This window comes from Sapajus apella, unplaced genomic scaffold (assembly GCF_009761245.1).
Source record: "Sapajus apella isolate SASKATOON/1434 unplaced genomic scaffold, GSC_monkey_1.0 scaffold44, whole genome shotgun sequence".
Classification (NCBI taxonomy): Eukaryota; Metazoa; Chordata; class Mammalia; order Primates; family Cebidae; genus Sapajus; species Sapajus apella.
In genome coordinates, this window is record NW_022436984.1 from 18,873,027 (window position 1) to 18,897,507 (window position 24,481).

Sequence of the window (24,481 nt, forward strand, 5' to 3'; positions counted from 1 at the left end):
TCATCTCTTGATTTGCCTATTCTGAGACCTTTACATATTCTGTATTATTTACACTTTATGTGTTGTAAATACCTCCTCCCTGTCTGTGGATTTTCTTTTTTTTTTTCCCCATTTATTTATTTTATTGCATTTTAGGTTTTGGGGTACATGTGAAGAACATGCAAAATTGTTGCACAGGTACATATGTGGCAGTGTGATTTGCGGCCTTCCTACCCTTCACCTACATCTGGCATCTCTCCCCTTGCTATCTCTCCCCAGCTCCCCAACACCCACCATCCCTCCCCTATTTCCCCCCAACTGACCCCAGTGTGTAGTGCTCCCCTCCCTGTGTCCATGTGTTCTCATTGTTCAACACCCGCCTATGAGTGAGAACATGTGGTGTTTGATCTTCTGCTCTTCTGTCAGTTTGCTGAGAATGACGGTTTCCAGGTTAATCCATGTCCCTACAAAGGATCCAAACTCATCGTTTTTGATGGCTGCATAATATTCCATGGTGTATATGTGCCACATTTTCCCTATCCAGTCTATCGTCGATGGGCATTTGGGTTGGTTCCAGGTCTTTGCTATTGTAAACAGTGCTGAATGAACATTCGTGTGCACGTGTCCTTATAGTAGAACGATTTGTAATCCTTTGGATATATACCCAGTAATGGGATTGCTGGGTCAAATGGAATTTCTATTTCTAGGTCCTTGAGGAATCGCCACACTGTCTTCCACAATGGTTGAACTAATTTACACTCCCACCAACTGTGTAAAAGTGTTCCTATTTCTCCACATCCTCTCTAGCACCTGTTGTCTCCAGATTTTTTAATGATCACCATTCTCACTGGCGTGAGATGGTATCTCAATGTTGTTTTGATTTGCATTTCTCTGATGACCAGTGATGATGAGCATTTTTTCATATGTTTGTTGGCCTCATGTATGTCTTCTTTTGTAAAGTGTCTGTTCATATCCTTTGCCCACTTTTGAATGGGCTTGTTAGTTTTTTTCTTGTAAATCTGTTTTAGTTCTTTGTAAATTCTGGATACCAGCCCTTTGTCAGACGGGTAAACTGCAAAAATTTTTTCCCATTCTGTTGCTTGCCGATTCGCTCTAATGACTGTTTCTTTTGCTGTGCAGAAGCTGTGGAGTTTGATTAGGACGCATTTGTCTATTTTGGCTTTTGTTGTCAATGCTTTTGGTGTTTTGGTCATGAAGTTGTTGCCTACACCTATGTCCTGAATGGTTTTGCCTAGATTTTCTTCTAGGGTTTTTATGGTGTTAGGTCTTATGTTTAAGTCTTTAATCCATCTGGAGTTAATTTTAGTGTAAGGTGTCAGGAAGGGGTCCAGTATCTGCTTTCTGCACATGGCTAGCCAGCTTTCCCAACACCATTTATTGAACAGGGAATCCTTTCCCCATTGCTTGTTTTTGTCTCGTTTGTCAAAGATCGGATGGTTGTAGATATGTTGTGTTGCCTCCGAGACCTCTGTTCTGTTCCATTGGTCTATATCTCTGTTTTGGTACCAGTACCATGCTGTTTTGATTACTGTAGCCTTGTAGCATAGTTTGAAGTCCGGTAGTGTGATGCCTCCCGCTTTGTTCTTTTTGCTTAGAATTGACTTGGCTATGCGGGCTCTCTTTTGGTTCCATATGAAGTTTAAGGTGGTTTTTTCCAGTTCTGCGAAGAAGGTCATTGGTAGCTTGATGGGGATAGCATTGAATCTGTAAATTACTTTGGGCAGTATGGCCATTTTCACGATATTGATTCTTTCTAACCATGAACATGGAATGTTTCTCCATCTGTTTGTATCCTCTCTTATTTCGTTGAGCAGTGGCTTGTAGTTCTCCTTGAAGAGGTTCTTTACGTTCCTTGTTAGTTGTATTCCTAGGTATTTTATTCTCTTTGTGGCAATTGTGAATGGAAGTTTGTTCTTGATTTGGCTCTCTTTAAGTCTGTTATTGGTGTATAGGAATGCATGTGATTTTTGCACACTGATTTTGTATCCTGAAACTTTGCTGAACTTGCTTATCAGTTTCAGGAGGTTTGAGGCTGAGACAATGGGGTCTTCTAGATATACAATCATGTCGTCTGCAAATAGAGACAATTTGACTTCCTCCTTTCCTATTTGAATACCCTTTATTTCTTTTTCTTGCCTGACTGCTCTGGGTAGAACTTCTAATACTATATTGAATAGCAGTGGTGAGAGAGGGCATCCTTGTCTGGTGCCACATTTCAAGGGGAATGCTTCCAGTTTTTGCCCATTCAGTATGATATTGGCTGTGGGTTTGTCATAAATAGCTTTTATTATTTTGAGATATGTTCCATCAATACCTAGCTTATATGAGGGTTTTTAGCATAAAGGGCTGTTGAATTTTGTCAAAGGCCTTCTCTGTATCAATTGAGATAATCATGTGATTTTTGTCTTTGGTTCTGTTTATGTGGTGAATTACGTTTATAGACTTGTGTATGTTGAACCAGGCTTGCATCCCTGGGATGAATCCTACTTGATCGTAGTGGATAAGCTTTTTGATGTGCCGTTGCAATCGTCTTGCCAGTATTTTGTTGAAGATTTTTGTGTCTGTGTTCATCATGGATATTGGCCTGAAGTTTTCTTTTCTTGTTGAGTCTCTGCCAGGTTTTGGTATCAGGATGATGTTGGTTTCATAAAATGATTTGAGAAGGATTCCCTCTTTTTGGATTGTTTGGAATAGTTTCAGAAGGAATGGTACCAGCTCCTCTTTGTGTGTCTGGTAGAATTCGGCTGTGAACCCGTCTGGACCTGGGCTCTTTTTGGGTGGTAGGTTCTTAATTGCTGCCTCAACTTCAGACCTTGTTATGGGTCTGTTCAGGGTTTCGGCTTCTTCCTGGTTTAGGCTTGGGAGGAGGCAAGTGTCCAGGAATTTATGCATTTCTTCCAGGTTTACTAGTTTATGTGCATAGAGTTGTTTGTAGTAATCTCTGATGATGGTTTGAATTTCTGTGGAATCTGTGATGATATCCCCTTTACCATTTTTATTGCATTAATTTGGTTATTCTCTCTTTTCTTTTATTGCTTTAAAGTCTATTTTATCAGAGATGAGAATTGCAATTCCTGCTTTTTTTTTGCTCTCTATTTGCTTGGTCAATCTTCCTCCATCCCTTTATTTTGAGACTTTGTGTATCCTTGCATGTGAGATGGGTTTCCTGGATACAGCACACCGATGGGTTTTGGCTTTTTATCCAATTTGCCAGTCTGTGTCTTTTGATTAGGGCATTTAGTCCATTTACATTTAGGGTTAATATTGTTATGTGTGAATTTGATACTGCCATTTTGGTGCTAGCTGGCTGTTTTGCCCATTAGTTGATGCAGATTCTTCATTGTGTTGATGCTCTTTACCATTTGGCGTGTTTTTTGAGTGGTTGGTACTGTTTGTTCCTTTATATGTGTAGAGCCTCTTTCAGGAGCTCTTGTAAAGCTGGCCTGGTGGTGATGAAATCTCTGAGTACTTGCTTGTTCGCAATGGATTTTATTTTTCCTTCGCTTATGAAGCTTAGTTTGGCTGGATATGAGATTCTGTGTTAAAAGTTCTTTTCTTTAAGGATGTTGAATATTGCCCCCCACTCTCTTCTGGCTTGTAGGGTTTCTGCTTCGATATCTGCTGTGAGTCTGATGGGCTGTGAGTCTGATATCCCCTTTATCGTTTTTTATTGCATCAATTTGGTTATTCTCTCTTTTCTTTTTTATTAATCTGGCTAGTGGTCTGTCTATTTTGTTGATCTTTTCAAAAAACCAGCTCCTGGATTTATTGATTTTTTGAAGGGTTTTTTGTGTCTCTATCTCCTTTAGTTCTGCTCTGATCTTAGCTATTTCTTGTCTTCTGCTAGACTTTGAGTTTTTTTGATCTTGCTCCTCTAGCTCTTTCAGTTTTGACGATAGGGTGTCAATTTTTGATCTCTCCTTGCTTCTCATGTGGCACTTATTGCTATATATTTTCCTCTAGAGACTGCTTTAAATGTGTCCCAGAGATTCTGGTATGTTGTGTCTTCGTTCTCGTTGGTTTCGAAGAACATCTTTATTTCTGTCTTCATTTCATTGTTTATCCAGTCAACATTCAAGAGCAAGTTGTTCAGTTTCCATGAAGCTGTGCAGTTCTCGGTTAGTTTTTGAATTCTGAGTTCTAACTTGATTGCACTGTGGTCTGAGAGACTGTTTGTTACGATTTCCATTCTTTTGCATTTGCTGAGGAGTGATTTACTCCCAATTTTGTGGTCAATTTTAGAGTAGGTGTGATGTGGTGCTGAGAAGAATGTATATTCTGTGGATTTGGGATGGAGAGTTCTGTAAATGTCTATTAGGTGTGCTTGGTCCAGGTCTGAGTTCAAGTCCTGGATATCCTTGTTAATTTTCTGTCTGGTTGATCTGTCTAATGTTGACAATGGGGTGTTAAAGTCTCCCACTATTATTGTGTGGGAGTCTAAGTCTCTTTGTAAGTCATTAAGAACTTGCCTTATGTATCTGGGTGCTCCTGTATTGGGTGCGTATATATTTAGGATCGTTAGCTCTTCTTGTTGCATTGATCCTTTTACCATTATGTAATGTCCCTCTTCGTCTCTTATGATCTTTGTTGCTTTAAAGTCTAATTTATCAGAGATGAGAATTGCAACTCCTGCTTTTTTTTGCTCTCCATTTGCTTGGTAGATCTTCCTCCATCCGTTTATTTTGAGCCTTTGCGTATCCTTGCACGTGAGATGGGTTTCCTGGATACAGCACACCGAAGGGTTTTGTCTTTTTATCCAATTTGCCAGTCTGTGTCTTTTGATTGGGGCATTTAGTCCATTTACATTTAGGGTTAATATTGTTATGTGTGAATTCGATACTGCCATTTTGGTGCTAGCTAGGTGTTTTGCCATTTAGTTGAGCTGGTACTTGTCGTTCCTTTATATGTGTAGAGCCTCTTTCAGGAGCTCTTGTAGAGCTGGCCTGGTGGTGATGAAATCTCTGAGTACTTGCTTGTTCCCAAAGGATTTTATTTTTCCTTCACTTATGAAGCTTAGTTTGGCTGGATAGGAGATTCTGGGTTGAAAGTTTTTTTCTTTAAGGATGTTGAATATTGGCCCCCACTCTCTTCTGGCTTGTAGGGTTTCTGCTGAGAGATCTGCTGTGAGTCTGATGGGCTTCCCTTTATGGGTAGCCCGACCCTTCTCTGTGGCTGCCCTTAGCATTTTCTCCTTCATTTCAACCCTGGTGAATCTGACGATTATGTGCCTTGGGGATGCTCTTCTTGATGACTATCTTTGTGGTGTTCTCTGTATTTCCTGGACTTGAATGTTTGCCTGCCTTGCTAGGTTGGGGAAGTTTTTCTGGATAATATCCTGAGGAGTATTTTCCAGCTTGGATTCATTCTCTTCATCACATTCAGGTTCGCCTATCAAACGTAGATTAGATCTTTTCACATAGTCCCACATTTCTTGGAGACTTTGTTCATTCCTTTTTACCCTTTTTTCTCCAGTCTTGCCTTCCCGTTTTATTTCATTGAGTTGATCTTCGACCTCTGATATCCTTTCTTCTGCTTGGTCAATTCGGCTGTTGATACTTGTGCATGCTTCAGGAAGTTCTCCTGTTGCGTTTTTCAGCTCCATCAATTCACTTATATTCCTTTCTATTTTGTCCATTCTCGTTAGCATTTCGTCAAATCTTTTTTCAAGGTACTTAGTTTCTTTGCATTTGCTTAGAACATGTTCTTTAAGTTCACAGAAGTTTCTTACTACCCACCTTCTGAAGTCTGATTCTGTCATTTCATCACACTCGTTCTCCCTCCAACCTTCTTCCCTTGCTGGTGAGGAGTTGTGATCCCTTGTAGGAGGAGAGGTGTTCTGGTTTCGGGTGTTTTCATCCTTTTTGTGCTGGTTTCTTCCCATCTTTAAGGATTTATCCACCTGTCGACTTTGTAGTTGCTGTTTTTCAGATTGGGTCTCAAATCTTTCAGATTGACATTCTGTTAGTTGATGATGAGGTTATTTCTGTTTCTTGGTTTTCCTTCTGACAGTCTGGCCCCTCTGCTGTAGGTCTGCTGAGGTTCACTCCAGGCCCTGCTTGCCTGGGGTTCACCTGCAGCAGCTGCTTAACAGTAAGGGTTGTTACCAGTTTTCTTCTTCTGCTATCTTTGTCCCAGAAGGATACCCGCCTATTGTCAATCTGAGCTCTCCTCTATGAGGTGTCTCTTTGGATATACAGGGGTCAGGGAGCTGCTTGAGGAGACGGTCTCTTCTTTATAGGCACTCAAATGGTGAGCTGTGAACTCTGTTGTTGTTCATTCAGAGCTGCTGAGCAGGTACGTTTAGCTCTGCTGCAGCAGAACTCATAAACTGCTTTTTGTTCCCAGGTGCTCTGTCCCAGGAATCTAGGGCGTTATTTATGAGTTTCCGTTATGCTGCCGCCTTTTTTTTTTTTTTTTTCCTTCAGACCTGCCCTGCCCAGCAAGGAGGCAGCCTAGTCACTGTCGGCCTAGAGAGGCTTTGCTGAGCTGCTGTGGGCTCCGCCCCACTGCCGAGTGAACTTCCCTGCAGTCCTGTTTATATGGGTGTAGTTAGAACTGCTTTGGTGATGGTGGCCCGCCTCTATTGAGGCGGAGTCTCTCTGCTGTGGCGGGTAGCCTTGGCAACGGCGGGCTGCCTCAGCAATGGCGGGTTGCCTTGGCAACGGCGGGCTGCCTCAGCATTGGCTGACTACCTCCGTCCTGGCGGGCTGCCTCGGTAATGGCGGACGCCCCTCCCCCACAGAGCTGGACCGTCCCTGGTTCAGCTGCGCTTGCTGTGAAAGTCTCAATCCAGAGTTTCTGGTTGCTGTTCTTTTGTGGGGGTGGGACCAGCCGAGCCTGATCGCCTGGCTCCCTGCCTCAGCTCCTTTTTTAAGTTGGTGTTCCAGTGGCCTGCTGAAGAGGCGCCGGGGTCTGTTTGTTTTCCCCTGCGGCCACTCACTGTGCTGGCTTAAACGGCGGCACTGAGGTTTGTGGCGCTTTTCTTTTTTTTTTTGCCCTGGAATCTACTGTCCTGGTTCTCTGCTCAGTCCCCTTTTTAAACAGACGAATGGGCGACTTCCCGTGGCTCCAATCACCAGCCAAAAGGGCACCCGGATTGGTGTATTTTGTACGGAGAAACGGAAAACCAGAGAACCGCTGCTCCGGGGCGCCGACAAAGCAGCCGCGCAGGGCAAAGCAGTGGCACCGACCAAAACAGCCGCGCTGGCCACCGTGGAGCTCCTCTGCCTGGGAATTTCCTAGTCTGTGGGCAATAAAAATGCAGCGTCCACTCACCCTCTGCGCATTCACTGGGAGCTGCAATCCTGAGCTGTTCCTAAACGGCCATCTTGGATCCTCCTCCAGATTTTCTATATACTGTTTTCTGACTAAGAGATGTTTTAGATTCTGATGCAGTAGAATTTACTAATCTTTTCCTTTATGATTGTATTTTTAATGTCATATATAATTTTTTAAATGACCATATACTTAGTTTCAAACACTGAAAATACCTTAAAGCCTTAGAAATTCTGATTTTTGTGCTAACATATGAAAACTAGAAAGTGAACTTGAAACTGAATCTAGTTTCACTGCCAAGGTCAATGACATACACAGAGTAAGCAAACAAAAGATAAAGGAAATTAGATATGTCATTTTAATAATTTAAGGCATTACTGGTAAAAGGTTCTTCAAATCATGCTAACATTTCACATTTCTTTTAAAGATAAGTAATGGTGTTACACTAGGTTATGTGTATGTATATATGGCTTATTATATTGTTGGTGATTTCTAAGAACCTGAGAAAACTAAAGCTAGTATTTCAACATAGGAAGCATAATTCATCCTGAAGGGAAAAAAAAAAAAACCCAGAAAAAGGTATTTAAAATTTTGAAATTTAAGGAATAAATAGCAAATTCCAACACATGAATTGGGTTCTTACACCTAATCAAGCTCAATTACTTGTTTTCCTTCAGTTAGGTCTCTGCATTGTCACAAGTGAATGAAATATCTGAATTGCAAGGCTAAGTCTTAATTTCACTCATACTACCCTGTAAAGCAAAGATTCAGTACAGCCCATATCCCAGGACTCAGAGTCAAGGGACAAAATTGCAAAACCATTTTGGCAGAGAATTCACCTGTGTAAATAATGCCTCAGTTTTACAACAATTTCCTCTGTTTCACCTGTGTGTTTTCTCTACTTTAACATATTGCTTTTGTGTATGGGGCAAAAATCCAGACAAAAGTCACCTAAGTGACTGGGCATGGGACAGATTCTTTTCTGTATCCCCCTATACAATGATAATTAAGGAATTAAAATGTTATAAAAGATTTGAGCAAACACTATAGAACAGACAACTTTATTTAGAACTAAACTAAAACTCCATTTAATAATCTTCTACATGTTGACTATAAAACAGTTTAAGTTGTTTTTGACCTTTTTTGTTTGTTTTTACATAGAATTGATTCCACAGAGCAGGAGTGAAATAAAATGCAAATTCCCACCTTTGAGGTTTTACCGTGAAAAATTTCAGCTGGTAAGATGATTTTCTTTTTACAGTAACTACTCATTATCCACAATAATGAAGAATAAAGATGGCCTGGATATAGAATCCAATAAGAGTTCCAAAAACTTATTTTGGCCAACCATTTCATTCTCTATCATCATCAAATGATCTAACAGAGAGGCACAAAGGGAGGAAAGAGCACTGTTCTGAGTCTTTCCTACTTTACTGTGTGTGCTCATTACCAAATGGAGGTGTTAATGAGCATGAAAAGTATCTAAAACACAGTCCAAAGAAGAAATAAATAGAAAGTAGATCCAATGTGTTTAAGCTGTGCTTTCAGGATATGAGAAGGCCAAACTAAACCACCATTCCCCACGTCCCAGAGAACTCAACAGAGCCAACCCTGCATCATCCTGCTCTCACTCGGGAGTGTTTTCTTGGGAGTAACACCAAGCCACTTTCCAGCAAAGTCTTTAGGGGTCAGTTAGGGATATGTTGTCATTTGACCACACTGGCTGCCTCTCTCTCCAGAAATAATGACAGGCATGTTTTTAAAATCACCTCTCCTCATTTTCTAAGACAAGGATTGGAATGCTGCCTTTAGCATTTTAGCCATTATTAAACCAAAAGTATTTTAGTTTCTATTGAAATAATATTATAGCTTCTATTATTTCATCTATTTAACATTCTCTCTTTGAACAGCTTTCATTTTTTAAATCAGCAATGTTTGTCCATCTACTCATATCTTAAATCAAAATGAAAATAAGTATTAAATTTATACTGAAAGCATTTAGAAGTCCAGACTAAAAATAAACTCAGTCCAACTCTGGTTGTAAGGGAAATCTATGGTAATGACTATACATTTTACAACAAATTTTTCCTAATACATATTCACTACAGGAAGTTTGAAAAACAAAAAGTGGAAAAAAAATCACATCAACCAAAGAAAAAATATCAGTCACTTGTTTCGTTTTTTTTCTTCAATGTAAATGCATGCCTAGGTTTTTAAAACACAAATAGTTTTTATTCTGTATCAACAACTTTGTTGAAATTTAAAAGTATTACGTCAAGAGCAATTTCTCACATTATCAAAACTTCCTTGAAAGCCTAAGTTTTAAATGTTGCATATTTCAACTCACACCATAATTTTTAAAACTATTTTGCTATTATAGTTGCTTCGAATATTTTGCTATTACAGCAAGTAATAAGAACTGCTGTTAAGATCTGTATAACTTATCTCAAACAATAAGAACTGCTGTTAAGATCTGTATACCTAGACTACAAATAGTCTAGTTATTGACTATTTGCTAGAAATAGTAATTTAGTCTTCCACCAGCAGCGTATATAAATGTCCACCTCCCTGTATTCTTTTGACTGGCACAGACTTTTTCATCTTATTACAATTTTACTTAATTGTTAGGTTGAAATAATAATACCTTTTAAAATTTGGGTTTCTTTGATAGAAATATGTATTTCTTCTATGTAAATGGTATGTTGTGGCCATTTACATATTTTATGTAAATGTTTTATATAAACTGACTATAAATATACAGATCAACAAGAATAAAACAAAACCTTAATAATAAAATATGTAGTTATCATATATACATATACATTTGTGGCAAATAATTTTCCTAATTCATGACATGGCTTTAAAATTATATGTTAATAAATGACCCCAGCAAATCCACTCTGAGGTATATATCCAAGAGAAATGAAAACATACATAAAAACTTGAACAAAAATGTTGGCAGCAGCATTATTTATAATAGCTGAAAGATGGAAAAAATCCAAAAGCCTACCAACTGATGAATGAACAAAATCTCTCTCTCTCACACACATACACACAATGAAATACTACTTAGCCATGAAAAAGAATGAAGTACTGATAAATGCTGCAATGTAGACCACCTCTAAAATCACTGTAAGTGAAAGAAGTCAATCATAAAAACCCACATATTGTATGATTCCATGTATATGAAATATCTAGAGGAAAACAGATTAGTGTTGTCTAGGGCTGGTGAAGAAAGGGCAACAGGGAATAACTGCTAATGAACGAGTTTCTTTTTGGGGTGATGAAAATGTTCTATTTTGACAACTCTATGAATATACTTAAAAAATCATTGACTTATACATTGTAAATGAATGGATTGTATGATATGTACTGATATCTTAATAAAGCTGGGTTGTCTTTTTAAGAGATGGGTATCTCACTAGGTCATCCAGGCTGGAATGCAGCGGCTATGCACAAGCATGATCATTGCCCACTATAGCCTTAAACTCCTGGGCTCAAAGGATCTCCTGCCTCAGCCTCCTGAGTAGCTGGGGCCAGGTGTGTGTCACCACGCCTAGCTTCAAGCTGTTTTTAAAATGTATGTATTAATACAGGATGGTCTATTAAGACTCCTGCAAAAACAGCAAATTTGTCTCATTTAATTTTTAGAAAAGTTTGTAATACTGCATATTTATTGAAGCTATGTTGTTAGGTAACAGATTGCTCAGGGCAATTATATTTTTTTGGAAGACTGTTATTAATATGAAATATCTTTCTTTTTCCTATTTTATGATTTTGCCTTAAATTCTATTTTGTCTCATGTCAACATTGCTATGTCTGTCTTTTTCATTTATGTGGAATATTTTTATCCAAATCTTTAATATCGAGGTTTTTTTCTTTAGAAGTGTCTCTCGTATATATATAACTTAGAGCTCTTAAAGTCTGAGGTTCTATTAATAGGGGATTTAGACCATTCACCTTTAAATATCTATTCCTTATTCCTATATTTTCTTTTCTCTACCTTTGGATGAAATTATAAACCTGTTACATTTTACTGTCATGATTTATATTAAATACCTTATTTGTGGTTGTTCTTCATATGTTTCAGATTATATTTTTAATCAAATTCCAGAGTTAATTTGTATCTTAATTTTTAATCAAATTCTACGGTTAATTTGTATCTGAATATTTTTCCTGGAAAAGAATCTTAATACTTTTATCATTTCTTTTTCTCCTACTCTTCCATGTTGAATTGATCTGATCCAGACTTAAATATATAAAGATTAACATCAGAAATTTTAAAAACTATCAGGCTCAACTATACATTTTACTCTGTGTGTGTGTATTTTAAAGTACACCTCTGTTACCCATGTCATGTCTTTCCCTTCTTTGGCCTTGTCCCTGCTTTTTGGAAGGGAGTACTTCTATAAATTCTTTCAAAGAAGGTGTGAAACAATCAGAGAAGGTGAATAATTGCAGGTACAAAATTGTTTTTATTTTCCACTCACAGAGTTGATAATTTGCCTGATATAGAATGATGAGTTCAAAATGTTTTTTCCCGCAACTTCATTTATTTCTTTTTTACCAATAATAGGTCTGATGTCAATCTGATTCTTTCCTTTGTAGATAAATTATGTTTGCTCTCTGAATACTTAGTTCCTCTTTATCACATATTCTGAAATTTCATAAGCAGGCATTTAGTGTATGCCTTTTGTTATTCTTTACTTCTGTACTCACCAGGTGTTTTCAGAAGACTTGTCTGTCTTCAGTTTGGGAAATTTTCCTCTATTACTTCCGTGATTATGACTCCATACTACTTCAATTTTACATCAGATGAACACTGAAGTTTTAGAATGTCATCTGTATCATATGACTTTTTGTTCATGCTTTCCACCTTTTTCAGTTCAAAACTGCATTCTGAAGGAACTCAATCTTCCAACTCATTAATTTGCTTTTAGCTGTGTCCACTCTATTTTATCCAAGTATGCATTTTAATCCTAATTATATTCTTAAATTCTAAGATATATGATTGGTTTGAATTCATTTTAATATATATTTTCTTTTAAAATGCAATAATCTCTCTTTTCTCTCTACGAGTCTTATTTTTACTTATTTCAAAGTCACCACAGGTTTTCCTCAAATGTTCAATCATTCTTGGTAGTAAGATCATTTCAGAGTCCCTGTCTATCTATGTTTCTGTTTACTATTCCCCACCTCCAGTGATAAAGTGGGAAATGTGGGGCATCATGCCAGGGGTCATGCACATGGCAAGAATTTGTCTTTTCAGGATGAGGCTCCTTGGACTTCCTCACAATCAAAGGTCTCTGGAGGTATCTCCCAGCCTCTCTGGCCTATGTTAAGCTCAGTGCTTTAGCTTGGATTCTGAGTATATTGGCGGAGGAGGTTAGTACAGGCCTAGCTCCTCTATATGTATCTCCTTATCTAATATTTCAGACCCCCTCCCTACTATTTGAATTTGACTAGTTTGGCTCTACCTGGAATTGCACCTACCTCAAGAACACAGTGACACACAATGTGACTCCACCAGGTTTTTTTTCTCCATGGGTGTGATTCCTCATGCTTAGTATCTGTCAGAAATTCCTGAGATTTCCATCCACTAATGGGAGGGGCCCTTCTTGTCTTCCCATGCTGTTATCAATTTATTCAAATAAATATGGATTTATATAGGTATATATGTACATCTTTTCTGTCAACTCATGGAATTAGGACTTGTGAACATGCAAGTGATGATGGTAGGATAATTAAAGAATATCATCGGTTCAGCCTACCATATTGATCATATTCTCAGTTTCATTATTTGCTGAACAGTGCGTAGTCCTATGTTAATATGGCTATTTTTTTTTAATCTCATACTTGTATATCCAACTCTTATCTGATATCTTTCCTTGGATTTTTTTATAGGCATCTCAACCTTAACATTTCTAAAACTGAATTACTGATCTTAACCCACCAAACCTGCTCTACTCAAGCATCATTCACATATCAGAACCCCTGGAGCAAATTCTTCTTAATTCCTTTTCCCTCACTAATCACCAAGTAGTCCCTACAAAATAGACTTAACTTCTTTCCATCTTTACTGCCATTAACTCTGTCCAAGCACTATCATTTCTCACCTGGGCTAGTATAAGAGCCCCCTAGCTGTTCCTATTGCTTCTCTTCTTCCGAATTCACTCTTCCCAGAGCAGCCAGGGTCAATGCTTAAAAATATAAATCAGATTATGTCACCCACCCTTGCTTAAACTCTTCTATTACTTCTCACTGCTGTTAAAAATGAATTCCAAAGTCTTTCACATTAAATGTTATCTCTGAATCACAATCTGGAGGTTAGGTCTCCATTATTTGCTTAGAGATCTCTTTGAATAGCTCATTAGTCTGCCCACATTCCATAAACTTGAAATCTTCTCTTTATTCAACTACCTTGCCAAGATGCTCCATAACTTTATCTTGAATGAATATAATTCCTCTTCACTATAATGTCTATATCACAAAACTGTTATAGTTGTACTTTTTCTTTTTTGAGATGGAGTCTTGCTCTGTCACCCAGGCTAGAGTGCAGTGACGTGATCTTGGCTCATTACAACCTCTGCCTCCTGGGTTCAGGCAATTCTCCTGCTTCAGTCTTCCAAGTAGTTGGGACTACAGGTGCACGCCACCATACCTGGCTAATTTTTCCATTTTTAGTAGAGATGAGGTTTTGTCACGTTGGCCAGGCTGGTCGCAAACTCTTGATCGACCTCAAGTGATCCACCAGCCTAAGCCTCCCAAAGTGCTGGAATTACAGGTGTTAGCCACCGCGCCTAGCCAGTTGTACTCTTTAGATACCAGTCATTTCTGTCTACTTGTAGCTAGATCAGTCCCCTTAGAAACTATCTTTCTGAAATAAGTAAGTCCAGTTAGAGGTCTGAATGCCTTAGTCCAACTTGCTGTAAAATGCAAATATTCCCAGTTGAATCTCAATATATGACAGGTGAATGCAAGCTTTGCTATCATGTGATCTTAGGTAAAAGTCTTAAGTACTCCAGGACACAGCCTCTTTTTCTATCAAATGAGGGGGTAGGGATACATGAATCCTAAGGTCTCTTTTATATCTAGTAGTCACAGATTCCATGACATAATATATTTCTTTAGAAAACAGTGTGGCATAGTACTTATCATTCAAATCCCATAAAAATTATACAGAAGGAAATAATCTACTTCACATTTAACAACTTTCGACAAAGACGAAAATAATTAGACCCAAGCCTTCTGGAGACAACTTAAGCTCCATGTATCATTTTGTTATCACCATAAATTCACTCTGTCAAGGTTTAATGCTGTCTTGAATTGTCCGATGAACACAAATAACCTCAAGAATTAAAAATACAGTAACAACAAAAACAAATGCTAATATTACCTACCACTTCTCTAATCAGGCATAAGATCTACTTACCTACTGTGAACATCAAGTTCAATTCATGATATCACTATTGCAATCATTTTAGAACGCCACGAACTGCAGCCATGGAAGGTAACAAACTTAACCAACTGAACGGTTTTAGACTATTTTGGGTAATGACCAAAAACAAACAATCTCAAGCAGGAATGGAAAACACAGGAAAAAAACAAGGCACAGAAGGTACCAAAGACATCTCCTTGAAAGGTCAATTAAAATCAATAGTTCATAGTGGTTTACACAAAGAGCCAACATGTCCCCATAGCACCTCCACTTATATAATGTTGAAAGAAGAGGCTCTCTCTCCCAATTAGTTATCAGTTTCATATAGTGTTTTCATAGTCTTTAAATCTGACCATAGTCAATTCTAAGTCTTAATCAAAATCATTAACACCATAACAATAACAAAAATCATTCCCTCCTTCCCTAATAACTCAGAACTCCTAACTACCTTCCCACAAATTGTACAATCCTGAAAATGGGAATCTACTCCCACAGACACTTAATTACTATGCCAGGTTTGAGTGCTGCTCCTTGTATTGATGGATTTCATAAATTAAATGATCCACAATGCTTTACCTGATACATTCCAACTCCAATGTGCTTTGGCTCAATTTTCACTAGCTCAGCTAATGGATCTTGTACACGCCTTGCTATGGAAACTGAAAAAACAGAATCAGAAAACAAGTTTGACTTAATGTGAAAAGCAGTACCCAATAATTACTTATGTTAGTTCTTCACAATGTAATTACTTAATCCTGCTCCTCCTCATCATCCCCCCAAAAAAGACCAACAATTTAACTAAGTTTCAAAGTTCTCTTTTGTCCCGACACAAAAAGTAAATGCAAAATTTCATGATGATTTATGTCATCAGAACTACTAGGCATTCTTGAGCACAAATAGTCTGACAGGATTATAGATCTGGAAAAACAAATAAAATGTTTATTCCCTATACTTACATGTTTACCTATTCATTCTTTATATAAAGCATAATAAGATATCTCATGTTTCAGGGCAAGCAAAAGCTTGTTTTAAATAATTCTGCATTATTACAAATATATTTATATGTCAAATTTGTTTATTAGAACTAATCCCCATAAAATGAACAAATAATAGAATTATCTCCTTTTTAAAAGTTCCTTTTTTCTTTTTAGAGATAAGGTCTCACTCTGTTGCCCTGGAGAGAATGCATTGGTGCCATCACAGTTCACTGCAGCTTTGAATTCCTGGGCTCCAGCAATCCTCTCACCTCATCCTTCCAAAGTGTTGGGATTACAGGCATGAGCTACTGCACCCAGCAGAAACATATCTTCACGCAACCAGAGATCAAGTTACTTGGCTAATGAATATACTCAGGTGGCCTTGAATATGACTGCCAGATTGCCCTGGCAAGCGATCTCCTTTGCCCCAACTGCTTGTCTCTTACACACCATAGATCTAATTATATCCCTTTCTTGACCATTACAATCCATGCTCAAGAAACTTGAGAACTGACTTCAAATATTCCTTTAACTGTATCAAAATTTTACTTGATCATCATTTATTGTCACTTTTTTACCTAATATCAATAACAACTCGCATCTAATTTAGTTTATAAGATAGATTTAGCTATAAAAAAAAGATACCCATTACAACTCTTATGAATAGTTCTAAAGGCAGCCTCCCTCTCCAGTAGCATATTTACACTGAGTCCTTACATATAAACAGCTTCCATTTTCAAACCCATGAAAGCTAATCAGTGTTACCTTCTCATACAGGTTGGATGAAATATAAATTCATTAAGTGAAAATATTAAGACCATCAAAGAAAATCCTATGCCTGTTTCCATGCTCAGCTATTCAAGATCTGGAAACAAAAGCCATCTCTTGCAGGTGACTCTCAGATTTTCCAGTCACTGATTTGTACCACTTTTCTAATTAGACGTTAGATCTACTTATCTACTGTGAGCATCAAGGTCAATGTATGATCAAGTCTTTTTCATATCCTTTATTACTACATCTAACATATAGTGACAATGGCTCCTTTCAAAGCATGTTTAGAGAACACTGAGCTGGTGTCATACAATCTATTTCTCTCCCAGAAGAGATGGGGATTCCAAGGCCTCCATGTACACTTTTATTATTTAAAGAAATCAATCACAAACGGTTAGTTAGTGCAAGCACTGCAGGTGACAGGAGAAACACTTTCCTCTAATAACCACATTCATAATCACAGATTTAAAGTAGAGATATGCTTGAATTTCTCTAAAGCAAATATTATTTCTTTAGCCTAGCATTTAAATGTATAATGCAATAAGAATGATTTTCAACACATATATACATTGCCAAAATACTCTGAGTAAAAACAACAAAGCCCCCACAACAGTAAACCAAGTCAAGAATTTAAGAGTACAGTACAGGAATACCTCATTGTATTGCACTTCGTTTTATTGTGCTTCTCAGATACTACATATTTCTTACAAATTGGGAGGTCTGTGGCAACCCTGAGTTGAGCAAATCAACTGGCACCATTTTTCCAACAGCATGGGCACACTTCTGGTCATTGTGTCACATTTTGGTAACTCTCAGTAATATTCAAACTTTAATTATATTTGTTATGGTAATCAATGACCAATGATCTTAGGTATCACTATTGTAATTGTTTTAGAACACCACGAACCACACCTATGAGGTAATAAACTTAATAAATTATGTGTGTGTTCTGACTGCTCCACCAAGAGTGGAGCCTCTCCCTCTCCTGGGGCCTCCCTATTCCGAGACACAATGGTATTGCAATTAGGCCTATAAATAACCCTGCAATGGCCTCTAAGTGTTCAAGTAAAAGGGAGAGTGGCAGGTCTCTTACTTTAAATCAAAACTAGAAATAATTAAGCTTATTGAAAAGACATGTTGAAAGCTGAGACAGGCTGAAAGACAGGCCTCTTGGGCCAAACAGTAAACCAAGCTGTGAATGCAAAGGAGAGCTCTTTGAAGAAAATTAAAAGTGTGACTCCAGTGAACATACAAATGATAAGAAAGCAAAACAGCCTTTTGCTAATATGGAGAAAGTCTGAGTGATTAAACCAGCCACACATTCCCTTAAGCCAAAGTGTAATCCTGAGCAAGGACCTAACTCTCTTCAATTCTATGAAAGCTGAGAGAGGTGAGGAAACTGCAGAAGAAAAGTTTGAAGACAGCAAAGGCTGGTTTGTGAGGGTTAAGAAAAGAAGCCATCTTCGTAACATAAAAGTACAAGGTGAAACAGCAATTGCTGATGTAGAAGCTGCCTCAAGTTATCCAGAAGATCTAGTTAAGATCATAATGAAGGTGGGTACAATAAACAGCAGGTTGTCAATGTAAACAAAATAGTCTTCTATTGGAAGAAGACGCCATTTAGGACTTTCATAGCTAGAGAGGAGAAGTCAATGCCTGGCTTCAAGGATTCAAAAGACAGCCTGACTTCTTTTATTAGAGAGGAATGTAGATAGTGACTTTTAAGTTGAAATCAAGGCTCATTTACCATTCTGAAATGAGCTAAAGAATTGGGTTCTTAAGAATTATGCTAGATCTGTTCAGCCTGTGCTCTATCAATGGAACAACAAAGCCTGCATGATGGCACGTATGTTTACAGCATGGATTACTGAATATTTTAAGCTCACTATGGAGACCTACTGCCCAGAAAAAGATTCCTTTCAAAATATTAGTGCTCATTAACAATGTACCTGTCATCCGAGAGCTCTGATGGAGATGTACAAGGAGATTAATACTGTTTTCATGTCTGCTAACACAAAATCCACTCTTTATACCATGGGTTATAGAGTAATTTTGACTTTTAAGTCTTATTTTTTTTAAGAAATACATTTTGTAAAGCTATAGCTGCCACAGATGGTGATTTCTCTGAGGATCTGGGCAAAGTACGTTGAAAACCTTTTGAAAAGGATTTACCATTCTAGATGCTATTAATAACATTCACAACTCATGGCAGGAGGTCAAAATGTCAACATTAACTGGAATTTGGAGGAAGCCGATTTCAACTCTCATGGATGACTGAGGGATTCAACACTTTGGTGGAGAAAGTCACTACAGATGTGATGGAAACAGCAAGTAAACTAGAACCCGAAGTGGAGTCTAAGATGTGACTGAATTACTGTAATCTCATGACCAAACTTGACATAATGAGGAGCTGCTTTCTTAGGGATGAGCAAAGAAAGTTGCTTTTTGAGGTAAAATCTATTCCCGGTGAAGATGCTATGAACATTGCAGAAACGGCAAAAAATATCAAACATTACATAAACTTCATTAATAAAGCAGAATCAGGATTGGAGAGCATTGACTTCAATTTTGAATAAAGTTCTACAGTGGGTAAAATGTTATCAAAGAGCATCACATGCTACAGAGAAATCTTTTGTGAGAGGAGAGTCCACTGATGCAGCAGACTTCATTGTTGTCTCATTTTAAGAAATTGCCACCACATCTCAGCCTTCAGTAAGCGTAAGCCTTGTGGTCAGCAACCATCAACATCAAGGTGAGACCCTCCACCAGCAAGACTGTGAACTGCTAAGGGCTCAGATGATCATTACCATTTTTAACAATGTTTGCTAATTAAGGCATGTATACATTTTTTTGAGATATAATGCCATTAGATACTTAACACACTATAATGTAAACATAATTTTTGTATGTGCTGAGAAAACAAAAATGTCATGCAACATTTTTATAAGTCCTATGTCCAGGCTTTAGAGAGAGATGGTGCTATTTTCCTGCTGGCAAGATAATCAAGAATGAGTTACTTAGCAGACAGTAATAACGCAGAGCTCTAGGTTGAGAATGATCAGGCTGACAACAGATTCTTGAAAGGAAAAAGAAGTAGCTCAAGAAAAGGGAGTCTAATGAATTGCTGATAAAGATAATTAAGAGACAGGAAGAGTTATGGCCCAAAACTTAGGAAATGTCTACATTTTGAGACAGAGAAGAAAAGGAGGAAGTAGTGAAAGAAGCAGAGAATAAATAATGAAGGTAGCAAAGTAACAGAAGTCAAAAAGATTTCTAGAAAATGGTGAACATAGTTACATGTGCCCCGATTTTTATTCTCAGGTATATACTCAAGAGAAATGGAAACACATGTCCATGTAAAATCTTATTCATGAATTTTCATAGCACCTTATTCATAATAGCCAAAAATGTAAAAACAACCCAAATATCCATCAACTGATCAAAATGTGGTATATCCATACAATATAATGTTATTTGGCAATAAAAAGAAATGAAGTGCTGATACATGCGACAGCATGGTTGAATCTTGAAAACATCATGCCTAAGTGAAAGAAGCCAGTCACAAAGACCACGTATTGTATGATTTCATTCTTACAAACTGTCCAGAACAGGAAAATCCAAACAGAGAGAAAGCAGATTTGTGTTTGCCAGGAGTTTGGGTGGTGAGTGAGGACAGTAATGGAAGTGACTGCTAAGAGGTATGGATTTCTTTTACAGATGATGAAGTTATAAAACTAGATGGTGGTGATGGATGTGCAACTCTGACTATGCTAGAAAACATTAACTTGTACACTTTAAAAGGGTAAATTTTATGTTATGTAAATTATATCTCAATAAAGCTATTATTTTTTTTAAATGTAGTATGTCCAAATGTATGGCAAATACTATTTTGCCCACACATAACGACAATAGTTTGCTGTATCACTACTATGCACCATTGTTCAGAAAACTCTAGTTGATGCAACTTCACAAAAAGTGAAGACATAAATATTGAAATGACCTTATTTACATTATTACATTATTATATGTATTACATTATTACATTATTATATGATGATTGTCTACCTAGAAAACATAAGCAAGTCAAATGAAGAAATATCGGAACTAATAAGATTCTAATTAGTTGGGTAGTTTCAAGACACACAAACAAAAATTGATGCTTTTACCATATGCTATCAAACCAGTAACACAAAGGTTGGGGAGTGAAGAGAATGGGGAGATGCTGGTCAAAGGGTACAAACTTGTAGTTACGGATTAATAAATTACAGAGATCTTATGTGCAGTATGGTGAAATTAAAATGTAGTAAAAACAATAAAAAAAAAGGAATCATGCAGAAAACCCTATTCATAATGTTAAACATACACACACACACACACACACACACATACACAAACACACACACACACACACACACACACACAAATACACATATAAAAACAACCCGTGAGCTGGACGTGGTGGCTCACGCCTGTAATCCCAGCACTTTGGGAGGCAGAGGTGGGCAGATGACCTGAGGTTGGGAGTTCGAGACCAGCCTGACCAACATGGAGAAACCCCATCTCTACTAAAAATACAGTATTAGCCAGGCGTGTTGGCCCATGCCTGTAATCCCAGCTACTTAGGAGGCTGAGACAGGAGAATCACTTGAACTCAGGAGGCGAAGGTTGCAGTGAGCCCAGCTTGCACCATTGCACTCCAGCGTGGGCAACAAGAGTGAAAGTCTCAAAAAAAAAAACACAAACAAAAAAACATGAATAATAAAAATAAAAAATGCAGAACAGGGATAAAGGTTGAAATGTAACAGAATTCCACTCTATATACTACAGACTCTTAAAAGTACAGTCATCCTGTATCCTTTGGTGACTGGTTCCAGGACCCTTGCAGACACCAAAGTCTGTGAATGCGTAAGTTCTTTATACAAAATGGAGGAGCATTTGCGTACAACCTACACATAACCTGCCATATACGTTAAATCACCTATAGGTTACTTATAATACCTAACACAATGTAAATGCTATGTAAATAATTGTTATACTATATTTTCAATTTTGTATTATTTTTATTGCTGTATTTTTTTAATATGATCAATCCACAGTTGGTTGAATTTGTGGGTACAGGGGGTCAACTGTATTTATTAAATGGCTTTAAAGTTCATTTGCAAAAAAAAGAAATGCCATGAAAAATGCAATTTAAAAAAATTAAAGCAAGGTATATTATAAGCCACAGAAATTGAGAGAGTTGCATTGTGGTAGACTAGATAGACCAATGAAAGGGGGACATAAAGTACATATAGAGATTTTAGTTTTTTTATAAATAATTTTTTTTTTGAGACAGAGTCTTGCACCGCTGCCAGGCGCCAAGCTGGAGTGCAGTGGCGCGATGTCAGCTCACTGCAACCTCTACCTTCCGGGTCCAAGCCATTCTCCTGCCTTAGCCTCCCAAGTAGCTGGGACTACAGGTGCACCACCACGTCCAGGTAATTTTTTTGTATTTTTAGTAGAGACAGGGGTTTCACCATGTTGGTCAGGATGGTTTCGATCTCTTGACCTCGTGATCCACCCGCCTTGGCCTCCCAAAGTGTTGGGATTACAGGCGTGAGCCATCACGCCAGCCTATAAATAAGTTTTAAATGGTAACGTAGCTCAATGTGTAGAGGAAGACAATTAGTATAGGATATTAATACAAAAAGTTAAGCATTAGAGAAAAAAGTTATGCTTGCTATACCAAAAGTTGGGAAGGGATCCCAGACTGAGTTAAGATTAACATCTTAAAAGATAAGCAACCAGAGCTACTTCTTATGGTTAAGTGGTTGAGTATGTAACTTGCATGCTCATATGCAGTAGCCTTGAAAGCAGCATTTCTCCTCACTCATAATATGTCTTATATCCGAAGAATAAAAAGACTTGCACGGGTTTTTTAGCCTTTCAGTTCTATGAAATACCTAGAATCCTAAAGCTTCTAGAGCAAATTAATTTATTTGCTTAAAAGATTAAACTGTGCTCTCTTTAAATTTGTCTCATCCTTTTATCTAACAATATTAGACATCTGTATTTTTAAAGTCCAATATTCATCTCATTTTATCCTTCCTCTTCACATTAGACAGGAACAGAGAATAGGTAAAATTCCTCCATGTTGTCTTTTTCAGTCAACAACTCCAAATTAGAATTTTTTTTAATGTAATGCTTATTAAAATGTAGTTTTAGTAGTCTTGATGCAAATCCACTATAATCTTGACCCTCTAAGTAATAATTACATTTTTAAAGAAGAAGCTGAGAAATATGTTGACCTGAAAACAATTTTCTGTATCTGATTGTAATGGAGGTAGACTGAAGGTTACCAAACTAGTATCAACTTTTCAAAATTCATAGATGATGTATCTAAAAAGGGTGAATTTTACTTTATGTAAATATATCTCTGAATTAAAAAAATATTTTTTATTTCTCTGAAAATGTTAAACTTTTTCTTCTGTCTGCACCATCTCTATTTCCTCCAAGTAGCTTTTTTTCTTCCCTAGTGTATTTTGGCATCTGTCTTTAATACTAATAGTGTAAGTTTTCATTACATGTTAGGTGACCACTGACTGTCCATCAGAGGCAGGGGACTTTAAGTGCTTTGCCCAATGGTAAGGCTTGTCAACTATGGCTTTACTGTGGGTGCTCTGGCCATTTCTTTGTGGTACCTCTAATCTCAGTTTCTTCAATGTTGTCTCCTGTATTAGCAGAGTCTTCTTATCTGCACAGTTTTATTCCTCTCTAGTATCTCTACAACACCATGTAAATATTTACTCAATTCTCCTTTATTTCAATAGCATCCCCACTCTCATTTGTAAGCTGTGTCCTCCACTGTAGAAACCTTCTGTTTAACCCTCTCCAGAGAACAAATCCCCTGTCTTCTGCAAAGGTAGAAAAAAAGACAGTTACTCAGCTGTGTGGAAGGGGATGTTCATTGTTGTTGTTATTTTATTCACCTCAATATTTTATTGAGGTGAAATTCTCGTAACATATAATTAACTATTTTAAAGTGCAGAAATCAGTGCTACTAAGCATGCTTGCAATATTGCGCCCCAACATCTCTATCAAGTTCCAAAACATTTTAATTATGCCAAAAGAAAACCCTGTACCCATTAAGCAGTCACTTTCCATTCCCATCTCTTCTCAGTCCCTGACAACCTCTAGTCAGTTTTTTATCTCTACAGATTTGTCTATTCTGCACATTTCATATAACCGTACAAAATGTGGTCTTTTGGGATTGGCTTCTTTTACTTGATGTTGGTATGACATTTTTGAGGTTCAAATGGTGTTGTGGCATGTACCAGTACTCCATTCTTTTTATGGCTGAATTATATTCTATTGTATGGCTATACAATATTTTGTTTATTCTTTCATCATGTGAGTTGTTTCCAACTTTAACTATTGTCAATAATGCTGCTACAAGCGTTTGTGTACAAATATTTTGGTTGAATCCTGTTTTCAATTTTTCTGGAGACATACCTAGCAATGAAATTGCTGGGCCTATGTTTAATTTGGTCTCATTGCTTTTTAGATAGACTTTCAACCAATACCTTCATTTTCAACCCAGTCTCAACCCTCTCAGCGTACTTCCAAAGTACTTGGCACCATTTCCTGAACCTATAGGGGTTGCGTGATCCATATCAGGTTAGTTCTGTATTTTATACAATGCTGTCTTAGAATTCAACATTCTCAAGTTAACTAGGTGACTTATTGTTCATCTATCTGCTTTAAGCTTCAAATCTTGTTGTTGATTTCTCCTCTCCCATTCCTCTTATCTTAGTAGGCTTATGCTTTCATTCTATCATGTCATTTTAATCGATTTCAGAAGGAGAAAAGGAAAAAAATTATACTCTATCTTCTACTTTAAATCCATAATAAACAGTTTAATAACATTCATCTACTATATCCATCCAATTTAAATGCCATGTACAACGCCTTGTGGGGAACATAAGCATATATATACACACACACACACACACACACACACACACACACACACACACACACA

General features: G+C 37.4%; 1 protein-coding gene across 1 annotated transcript in view; it reads right to left on the reverse strand.

The window, feature by feature from the left end:
• Nucleotides 1–24,481, reverse strand: part of SRBD1 (S1 RNA binding domain 1) — a 222,713-nt gene that overhangs the window by 80,630 nt on the left and 117,602 nt on the right. Inside the window, exon 16 of the mRNA XM_032239455.1 lies at nucleotides 15,290–15,372. Within this exon, the coding sequence (XP_032095346.1) occupies nucleotides 15,290–15,372 (83 nt within the window). The remainder of the gene's footprint in view (nucleotides 1–15,289; nucleotides 15,373–24,481) is intronic.